Below are 11,259 nucleotides of genomic sequence, written 5' to 3'. Positions count from 1 at the left end.
ATTCTGTCTCTCACTGTTCAAATAAACCTACCATTAAAATTATAGACTGATCATTTCTTTGTCAGTGGGCAAACATACAAAATCAGCAGGGGATCAAATACTTTTTCCCCTCACTGTATGACACCAATTTGAGCTTTTTAGCGCATCCTAATGAAACATCAGGGAGTCTTAAAAGAGGCCTGGGTAAGGTCAAAATGTCACAACTTTGAATAATTATTTCTCAATTATGCTTTTAGAAACAAATGTCAAATATACGTCAACAATCCTTCCTCCAAAGGACTATTCTATGGATTCCATTTTTTTGAAACCCCCAAAATCATGGTCTTTTTTTGTCTGAGTTGCGTAAGGAATCATTCAAGTACTGTAGGACATCGCATGAATTTTCTATTATAGACTTTAAGGATAATTATGAACATGGCTTTAGTTGGAAATGACTAACTTTATTTCTATATGCTCAGGTTGACTTTCCCACGGAATCGCCCCTGTATGTAGGATGCAGAACAGGGTAGCATAGATGTTTTGCCATCTCTGTTTCCTCTGCTTCTCTAAATCACTAATCATCCACAGACACAACCTTTCTGTCTGTCATCTAACATTCTCTCTCTCCGCTTAGGATATTACTCACTTTTGTTTTGGCCATAACAAACAGAGAGAGTAAACAGAATGAATGCAGCAGAGATGACGTTGTGCTTTGTCAACAGCACTCCTTAGACCAAAATATAATTAAACGTTTTTCTGTGTATGTGTGTGTGTTTCTGTGTGTGTGTCTGTGTGCGTGCGCGCGTGTGGCGTGTGAGAGAGATTATGCTATTGTCAGTGTCCTCTCTGTCTATCTGTAGGTGTGAATATCAGTGTGAACTCTTCAGGGACATAACACAGGGTCCATTTCCTCAAAGCTCTCGTCTGTCATATACTTCGGGGAGATAGTGCATCTCTTCAGGTCTCAGGCAAGGTTAATCCTCATGCGAGTGTGTTTCACCAAACCACCTCTGTTACTTAGTGGTCTTTTAAAATGGCATTGACATAATCTTCAACTCCTCTCATCTCAAACTCCATATTCCCAGAATATTCCCTCACCCTCTCCTTTCATCAACATCCCAAACTCAGCTTCCTTTGATCTACATGCAGGTTAGCAGAAACACACACATACTTTTGCGTACTTGTTTAGCCGGCATATGTAGGCATTTAACCTCTGGATGGCTGCCCAGAACAGAGCAGCCTGTGCAGGAAATGTAATGCAGTGAAACTAGTATGTAGCTGATTGTTGTACATTTTTGTACATTGCCCAGGGGTGATTTTGAAAGACCACACACACACGCACTTTGACACACACAGACACGCTCGCAATTCGATTGCACGGGTCTGGGTATTTCAACCTGACAAGTTAGTTTAACCAACATAAGTAAACAGTTCTCTTTCAATTCTGATTGATGCCATAAGGCAAAAATGTACAACAATCAACCACATACCATTTTCACTGCATTACATTTCCTGCACAGGCTGCTCTGCTCTGGGCAGCCATCCAGAGGTTAAATGTCTACATATGCTGGCTAAACATGTGCGCAGAAGTATGTGTGTGTTTCTGCTAACCTGCATGTAGATCAAAGGAAGCTGAATTGTATTACCCAGTTCAGTGCTCTTTTCCCTGCTCATTAAGAGAGCATACTTAGCCCAGTGAGGGCTGTGATTGGCTCTTCGTCAGCGTTTGAGCACTGTAGCTGTATAAAACCCCAACTGTGGGAGGAGGCTTCACTAAGACACAGCGCACTACTGACTTACTGAGAGTACTACCAGTCATAATATTACAACCTTTTCCTCTGCACTCAAAACCACTGCAAATCATTCTCCTTGATTTGGATTTAGCAAAGAGGCAACATGTGTAAGGGATTAACAACACTGCCTGCAACCTGTTTGAAAAGGTAAGATGGCTATTTTAGTTGTTTGAGGTTGTTCGCATGTTGTTTTAGATCACTAGTAACAGACATGTAATACATGTGAAATCCTAACAAATAAATGATGTAATATCTGTACTGTAATGGGAGATTTTCAGACAGTATTGTATGTTGAATACAAGCCTTGTGTGCCAGGCATCTTGGTTCTGCTATAATAATAGGACACATGGCTGTGTCTTAATTAGATGTTTATACATTCTGTAGCCTAACACTAACCACTCTATCTCTTCTCCCTCAGTGCCAAAGACATCAAGCACAAGATTGGCTTTCTGCTCCATAAGCCTGAGTTTCCACCAGACCAGGAACATATCAAAGAGAAGACCAACACTACCAAGAGGTGAGTTTACAGGAGAATACTGAAACATTTTAACCTTGAATGTATTGATTGATTTATCATTTATTTATGAAGGACATCAATATTAAGGATCTATTTTACCAGGGAGGCCTGTTGTATGAGAGCAGCAAACAAACAATTGATTCTAATCATCATACATAATATTGAACAACACACCAGATATCATAGATAAAACAGCATTCAGATTCTATGAAATGTATTTATCACACCATGGGGAATGATACTCTCAAGGCAATAACCAGTGTGCACGTAGGTAACTTTAATGCAGGTTGAATTGCTGTGTTGGAGTCCTCCCCCTAGGGAACATCTGCTGTCCCTAAACTAGTTAGCAAAGACAATCTCCAGCCTGACCTTTCCTTTCATTAGGACTAATCTAATCAATGCCCTTGCGATGAAAACAAATAGATGCAACCCGTTAATTGTCTTCACAATTTCCAGTAATGCAGTGGTGTAAAGTACTTATGTAAAATTACTTTAAAATACTACTTAAGTTGTTTCTTTGGGGTTTCTGTACTTTACTTTACTATTTTTAAAACTTTTACTTTTACTTCACTACATTCCTAAAGAAAATAATGTACATTTTATCTGACACCCAAAAGTACTCGTTACATGATGAATGCTTAGCAGGACAGGAAAATTGTCCAATTCACACGTGGTCATCCCTACTGCCTCTGATCTGGCAGACTCACTAAATACAAATGCATCATTCGTAAATTTTAAAAACAAGAAAATGTTGCTGTCTGCTTTGCTTAATATAAGGAATTTGAAATTATGTATACTTTTACTTTTGATACTTAAGTATATTTTAGCAATTAAATGTACTTTTGATTCTTATATATATAAGTATATTTAGAACCAAATACTTTTAGACTTTTACTCAAGTAGTATTTTACTGGGTGACTTTCACTTTTAATTGAGTAACTTTCTATTAAGGTATCTATACTTTTACTCAAGTAAGAGAATTGGGTACTTTTTCCATAATTGTACTTATGGATCAAAACTGTAAATTGTACTTTTAATACTTAATTGACGTATTTTAGTATGCTTGGTTACTCATTAACTCAAAGAGGTGTATATGTTACGGTTGATGCTCATGGAAAATACAGTAGCAAATGTCCTGTTGTAAAGAGCATTATGTAAGATGGTAGATATGACATCTGCAGGTATCATTAAAATACAGGCTGTTAGCAATATGCAGGTCAAGAACTGTGGGATATCAACACACAACGGATGTACTGAAATCCGACTTGGGTTCAAATACATCTGTATTTGATTATGTGTTTTTAAATAATAATTTGCTGTGTATTTGATTATTTTCAATAATGTGGCCTGAATCAACTACTTCTATTGGAAGCATTTGAAAGTATTTTCCATTAATTTCCTCGAAATAGCCTACTTTCAAATACTTATTTCAAATACTATTTTCAAATACCTGGGTCAAATGCATGGGAGTGTATTTGAGTCATTGTATTTGAGTATTTATTTTAAAATACATGACAATACTTTCCAAGTGTATTTCCAAATACATTCCAGTATTTCTTTTATATAAATTTTTTATTTCACCTTTATTTAACCAGGTAAGCCAGTTGAGAACAAGTTCTTATTTACAACTGCGACCTGGCCAAGGTAAAAAAAGCAGTGCAATAAAAACAACAACACAGAGTTACATATGGGGTAAACAAAACATAAAGTCAAAAATACAACAGAAAATATATATACAGTGTGTGCGAATGTAGTAAGTTATGGAGGTAAGGCAATAAATAGGCCATAGTGCAAAATAGTTACAATTTCGTATTAACAATGGAATGATAGATGTGCAAAAGATGATGTGCAAATAGAGATACTGGGGTACAAATTAGCAAAATAAATAACAATATGGGGATGAGGTAGTTGGATGGGCTAATTACAGATGGGCTGTGTACAGGTGCAGTGATCGGTAAGCTGCTCTGACAACTGACACCTAAAGTTAGTGAGGGAGATAAGAGTCTCCAGCTTCAGAGATTTTTGCAGTTCGTTCCAGTCATTGGCAGCAGAGAACTGGAAGGAATGGCGGCCAAAGGAGGTTTTGGCTTTGGGGATGACCAGTGAGATATACCTGCTGGAGCGCAGACTACGGGTGGGTGTTGCTATGGTGACCAGTGAGCTAAGATAAGACGGGGATTTGCCTAGCAAATTATAGATGACCTGGAGCCAGTGGGTTTGGCGACGAATATGTAGTGAGGGCCAGCCAACAAGAGCGTACACGTCACAATGGTGGGTAGTATATGGGGCTTTGGTGACAAAACGGATGGCACTGTGATAGACTACATCCAATTTGCTGAGTAGAGTGTTGGAAGCTATTTTGTAAATGACATAGCCGAAGTCAAGGATCGGTAGGATAGTCAGTTTTACGAGGGCATGTTTGGCAGCATGAGTGAAGGAGGCTTTGTTGCGAAATAGGAAGCCGATTCTAGATCTAACTTTTGATTGGAGATGCTTAATGTGAGTCTGGAAGGAGAGTTTACAGTCTAACCAGACACCTAGGTATTTGTAGTTGTCCACATACTCTAGGTCAGACCCGCCGAGAGTAGTGATTCTAGTCGGGTGGGCGGGTGCAAGCAGCGTTCGGTTGAAGAGCATGCATTTAGTTTTACTAGTGTTTAAGAGCAGTTGGAGGCTACGGAAGGAGTGTTGTATGGCATTGAAGCTTGTTTGGAGGTTTGTTAACACAGTGTCCAATGAAGGGCCAGATGTATACGAAATGGTGTCGTCCACATAGAGGTGGATCCGAGCGTCACCAGCAGCAAGAGCAATATCATTGATATACACAGAGAATAGAGTCGGCCCAAGAATTGAACCCTGTGGCACCCCCATAGAGACTGCCAGAGGTCCAGACAACAGGCCCTCCGATTTGACACGTTGAACTCTATCTGAGAAGTAGTTGGTGAACCAGGCGAGGCAGTCATTTGAGAAACCAAGGCTATTTAGTCTGCCAATAAGAATGCGGTGGTTGACAGTCTCGAAAGCCTTGGCCAGGTCGATGAAGACGGCTGCGCAGTACTGTCTTTTATCGATCGCGGTTATAATATTGTTTAGGACCTTGAGCGTGGCTGAGGTGCACCCAACTACTTGTCTTTAAAGATAGATAATATCTGAATACTTACTTCGAAATGTATGTGAAAGTAATTGAAGAGTTTCATTCCATTTTCAGAAATGTTGGCAAATTAGCTTTTATTCTTTAAAAAACGTATAAAAGAGATTGATGTGTTTTTTCACCATCTAATTATGGGATTGGTTGTTCAATGACAGACGTATTTGTTTGAAATCTATCACTTGATAGTTTCATTTCAGAGAGACAAATAATAATGTTTTGTTGCAAAATGCTATATATCCGCTTCACTCTCAGGAGGAATAAGTAGTACTGCTAGGTTTTACACAGTCAAATGTAATAAATAAATATCAATATTATAAATTTTTATTTTTATGAATCAATATAGTAAAATGAAATCTATATGAAAAATATTTACATTTGACATTTTAGTATTTTAGCAGATGCTCTTTTTCAGAGTGACTTACTTACAGTTAGTGCATCCATCTTAAGATATCTAGGTGAGACAGCCACATATCACAGTCAAATACAGAATATTAACATTCCATTCCAGCTATACAATAGATATATAGTGTTTTACAACAAAACCCAGTTTAATAAACATCTAAAATCTATTGAATAAAAATATGAGAACAGTAATATTTTACAAACACATGAAGGTACCCATGAGCAATCATTTCTGACGAAAAAACACAAATGTGAAATTGGTGGATATAGTGTTTTGGAATAAAACTCTTCATTTGAGATATTTCAAATAGTATTTGAACCCAGGTCTGATTGAAATATTGGTTATTGTTAATCCCAGTATACAGGTGTATTAATGATGCTCTTTCTCTGGTTTTAGAGTTTCACCTGCTGATGTAGAGAAATGGAAACAGTCCTTCAACAACCTGATGAATAGTGAAGGTGAGTTTGTCACAAATCGAAGGAGGCATTGTATGGATACATTTATGTAATTTAGCAGACACTCTTATCCAGAGCAACATACAGGAGGATTTAGGGTTAAGTGCTCAAGGGCACATCGACAGATTTTTCACCTAGTCGGCTTGGGGATTCGAACCAGCGACCTTTTGGTTACTGGCCCAATGCTCTTAACCACTAGGCTACCTACCGCCCTACTACTGTAGAGTTGGGGAGTCTATCTTGCTCAAATGCGCTCAAATGTGAAAACATCTTCGATAATGGGATGGTGGTTTACTGAATTAAAAAGTTGTACAAAAAAATATTTGAATGAAGCTCTCTGCTGCCCCTTGTGTAGAACTCCTAATCCTCTGTCAAAACTCTGCCACTACCTATTACCAACCCACAACACTAATGTTACACCACAATACAGGACTACATGTCTTCAAACACTCTAACTTGAGTGACAATCATATCTCCCTCTCCCTTGTCTCTCTGACCCCTGTCTCTCTGTTTAAGAGACTATCATGATGCCTGTGTGGGCTGTAGTGTACTTGGCTGTGGGTTGTTGGGGACTTTACATGGCTCTTCGGCTGTGTTCTCATGCTCTGGTCATGTGCTACGTGTCTGTAGGCAATGCTTGGTGGCCCCTGAGGGCCTGCTGCTCTGCACCCTCTCTCTCTCTCTGTGTGTGTGTGTGTGTGTGTGTGTGTGTGTTTGTGTGTGAGCTTACTGATGGTCCCTGTGGTGTCAGGCTTTCTGTGGGGACACAGAGCAGGAGCAACGGCCTCCTGAGAACCATCCTAGCCTTGACCTCAAACATTCCACAGTTTCCTCCATGACTCCCTTCAGAGGGGTGCTCTCTGTTTCTCTCTTTAGGAGCATTTCATTAGGAGCATAATAGTGTGTAGCTTCATATCAATCACTCAACCCAGCACCCAGATTGACCTGACTAATCTATCCTCATTCTCTCTCTCTTTGTCTGTCTATCAGCTGGCCGTACAGTGTTCACTACCTTCCTGAAGGCAGAGTTCAGCCAGGAGAACATGGAGTTCTGGAAAGCTTGTGAGGAATACAAAACGTCAGCTCCAAAAAAGATGGCAGCTAAAGCCAAACAGATCTATGACCAGTACATCGAGGCAGACTCTCTTAACGAGGTAAAATGGAAATAAAAATAGGCTTAAACCTTCCCTTGGTAATCTCTGCTATACCGACATGGTTTTATTCAAAGGCAGTATTCTGTGTTACACAGACCTGTTGGAGTCATAATATACTTATGAGTAATGACCCGGCTCTTTCAATACATCGGTTTTCTCCATTAAAAGCTTTTAATAATCCTGCATGAGTGCCTTTGACATGGATTCTGATAACACTTAATACATCCTGTTGATGTATCCTCTTTTTCCTCTTTAACGATTCCCACTTTCTAAAAGCACCTGTGGTTGTTCCTTTGAGATTGCCGTTTTTGATTTTTATAGCGCTTCTTATGGCACCTTTTGCTGATACAGTATCCATGTTGTATTGCATTACTTATATATCTCCATTTCCCTCTCCCTTTCAGGTGAACTTGGACTCAGCGACGCGAGAGGAGACCAGACAGAACCTGTCTAATGCCGGCCCATTCTGTTTCGACGAAGCACAGCAGAAGATCTTCACTTTGATGGAGAAAGACTCATACAGAAGGTTCCTCTATTCCAAACTGATCCAGGATCTGTCCCCATTGCCCACAACCACCCCACTCAGTGCTATGGAGAAGAGGGGTGGGAAGAGAGGCTGTTCTGAGAACAGTGGTGCATAGATGGAGCGAGAGAAACATTGCCGATTAAAGCACTCTGTCATAATCTGTGAGGGAAAGAGTAGGTGGTCTTGAAGAGAAAACATATTGTTATGAGTGGGTGAGTTTGAATTTTTTCTGTCCGTTGTTCAAGAGAACAATTTCAACACACATCACAAATAGCTTATTTTTGAGACGAGGGTATGCTTGGAGAGGGAGAGAAGAAAACTATCAGAGTTGTGATTTTTCAGGAAGAAATATCCTCCTCTTTCCCCTGATTTTCATTTTGTGAGGGTCTACTTTCATTCCACTGAATATCTTCCAGAGCTCTAACAAGAGTCAAATGGTTCAAACAGGCATTTAGGTATTTCATTCTGGTCAGCTCCCTGTATCCCCTCTGTCTGGCTTTCATCAAGGGCTCAAAGCTAAGTCATGCATCTACGCCAAAAATGCCTTCCGGCTTGAAAATGCTCTTCCTCAAACTGAGTGTTAAATTAGATGATCATTTCTGAATGAAGATAACTATGTCTGGATCAGCGTTAAAAGATCCTTTCACCTGACTGATGTTTTTGTTTGACTCTGTTTTTCTGTTGTTAATTTACCTTAGGCTAGTTTGTGCACTGCTGAGGTGTAGCTCACTTGCCCTCTGTTAACGTGCTGACGAAGTCATGACTAGGTGATGTTTTGATTCACAACACAGGGAAAAACAATGAGGAACTACCTCTCTATCCATCCCTATCCCACTTTCTGGGTGACCTGAACATTGACTGGTTAGCAACTAGCTGTCCTCTCAAAAGGAAGCTTGTGACTGTGCCTGTAATATGACCCAGGTTGTCACTAAACCAACTAGAGTGCATACCAATAGTGTTGGATCTGTGACATCCACTTGTATTGATCATATCTTCACTAATGCTGCAGAGCTTTGCTCTAAAGCAATATCAGTTTCCATTGGCTGTAGTCACCATAACATTGTGGCAATAACAAGGAAAGCCAAAGAGCCAAAGTGCCAAAGGTTGGGCTTAAAGTAATTTATGAGATCATACCAAAAAAATTATCAGGATTATTTTGTTGAAGATCTTGTGTCTTATGTGTATGAGGAAGTGAATCCAGATATATAACTGGAAGTATTTGTAAAATTATTCCTGTCAATTGTTGACAAGCATGCATGCACTGGGTAAGAAACGAACTGTGAGAACTGTTAGAGCCTGATCGATTGATGATGAATTGAAAAATTGTATGGTTCAAATAAATAATGCAAAAGAGGTGGCAAACAAGTCAGGCTGCTCAGCTGATTGGTTGACATACTGTAAACTTAACAAAAAGACAAATAAATTATATTACCAAAAAAAGATAAATGACATAAAACACAATGGAAAAATACTTTGGAGTACCTTAAATGATGTCGTGGGCAGAAAACCCAATTCATCTCCATCGTTCATTGAAGTTAATGGGTCATTTATAACAACACCTTTCGATATTGCCAATCATGTCAATGACTCTTTCACTAGTAAAGTGGAAAAACTCAGAAGTGTAATGACAACAATTAACAGTGAATCATCATATTTTTGTATAAAAGATCTAATAATGAAAGAGAAGGATTGCTGTTTTGAATGGACAATTTACTGTGGGAGAGGTGGAAAAACTATGGTTATCAATCAGTAATCATAAAACCAACAGGTATAGACAACCTTGATGGGAAACTATTGAGAATGGTAGCAGACTGTATTGCCACTCCTATTTGCTACAGTGCCTTCAGAAAGTATTCACACCCCTTGACATTTACCACATTTTGTTGTGTTACAGCCTGAATGTAATATTGATAACATTTAGATTTTTTGTCACTGACCTACACACAATACCCCATTATGTCAAAGTGGAATTATGTTTTTCAACAAAAAAAATCTAATTAATTAAAAATGAAAAGCAGAAATGTCTTGAGTGAATAAGTATTCAACCCCTTTGTTATGGGAAGCCTAAATAAGTTCAGGAGTAAAAATGTGCTTTACAAGTCAAATAATAAGTTGCATGGACTCACTCTGTGTGCAATAATAGTGTTTAACTTGATGTTTTAATGACAACCTCATCTCTGTACCCCACACATACAATTATCTGTAAGGTCCCTCAGTCGAGCAGTGAATTTTAAACACAGATTCAACAACAAAGACCAGGGAGTTTGTCCAATGCCTCGCAAAGAAGGGCTCATATTGGTAGATCGGTAAAAAAAAAAAGCAGACATTAAATATCCCTTTGAGCATGGTGAAGTTATGAATTACACTTTGAATGGTGTATCAATACACCCAGTCACTACAAAGATAAAGGCGTCCTTCCTAACTCAGTTGCCAGAGAGGAAGGAAACCGCTCAGGGATTTCACCATGAGGAACATTTTGAAAAGAATAAGGGGCAAATATTGTAAAATCCAGGTGTGCAAAGCTCTTAGAGACCCAGAAAGACTCACAGCTGTAAATGCTGCCAAATGTGATTCTAACATGTATTGACTCAGGGGCGTGAACACTTACAGTTGAAATCGGAAGTTTACATACACCTTAGCCAAATACATTTAAACTCTGTTTTTCACAATTCCTGACATTTAATCCTAGAAAAAATTCCCTGTCTTAGGTCAGTTAGGATCACCACTATATTTTAAGAATGTGAAATGTCAGAATGATAGTAGAGATATTGATTTATTTCAGCTTTTATTTCTTTCATCACATTCCCAGTGGGTCAGAAGTTTACATACACTCAATTAGTATTTGATAGCATTGCCTTTAAATTGTTTAACTTGGCCTTCCACAAGCTTCCCACAATAAGTTGGGTGAATTTTGGCCCATTCCTCCTGACAGAGCTGGTGTAACTGAGTCAGGTTTGTAGGCCTCCTTGCTCGCACACGCTTTTTCAGTTCTGCCCTCAAATTTTCTATAGTATTGAGGTCAGGGCTTTGTGATGGCCCCTCCAATACCTTGACCTTGTTGTCCTTAAGCCATTTTGCCACAACTTTGGAAGTATGCTTGGGGTCATTGTCCATTTGGAAGACCCATTTGTGACCAAGCTTTAACTTCCTGACTGATGTCTTGAGATGTTGCTTTAATATATCCACATAATTTCCCTTCCTCATGATGCCATCTATTTTGTGACGTGCACCAGTCCCTCCTGCAGCAAAGCACCTCCACAGCATGATGCTGCCACCCCTGT

General features: G+C 39.1%; 1 protein-coding gene across 1 annotated transcript; it reads left to right on the top strand.

Annotated features, from left to right (window-relative positions):
• The first annotated feature begins 1,766 nt into the window (after positions 1-1,766).
• LOC121539866 (regulator of G-protein signaling 4) lies at positions 1,767-9,836 on the top strand. Its single transcript, XM_041848514.2, has 5 exons — positions 1,767-1,919; positions 2,191-2,289; positions 6,240-6,301; positions 7,289-7,452; positions 7,857-9,836. The coding sequence occupies exons 1-5, from the start codon at positions 1,876-1,878 to the stop codon at positions 8,091-8,093; spliced, it is 606 nt and encodes a 201-aa protein (XP_041704448.1). The 5' UTR covers positions 1,767-1,875; the 3' UTR covers positions 8,094-9,836.
• The last annotated feature ends 1,423 nt before the right edge of the window (positions 9,837-11,259 follow it).

Source organism: Coregonus clupeaformis, chromosome 26 (assembly GCF_020615455.1).
Source record: "Coregonus clupeaformis isolate EN_2021a chromosome 26, ASM2061545v1, whole genome shotgun sequence".
Taxonomy (NCBI): domain Eukaryota; kingdom Metazoa; phylum Chordata; class Actinopteri; order Salmoniformes; family Salmonidae; genus Coregonus; species Coregonus clupeaformis.
Note: the sequence above shows the minus strand (reverse complement) of the source record. Positions and strands in the feature narration are given on the sequence as shown.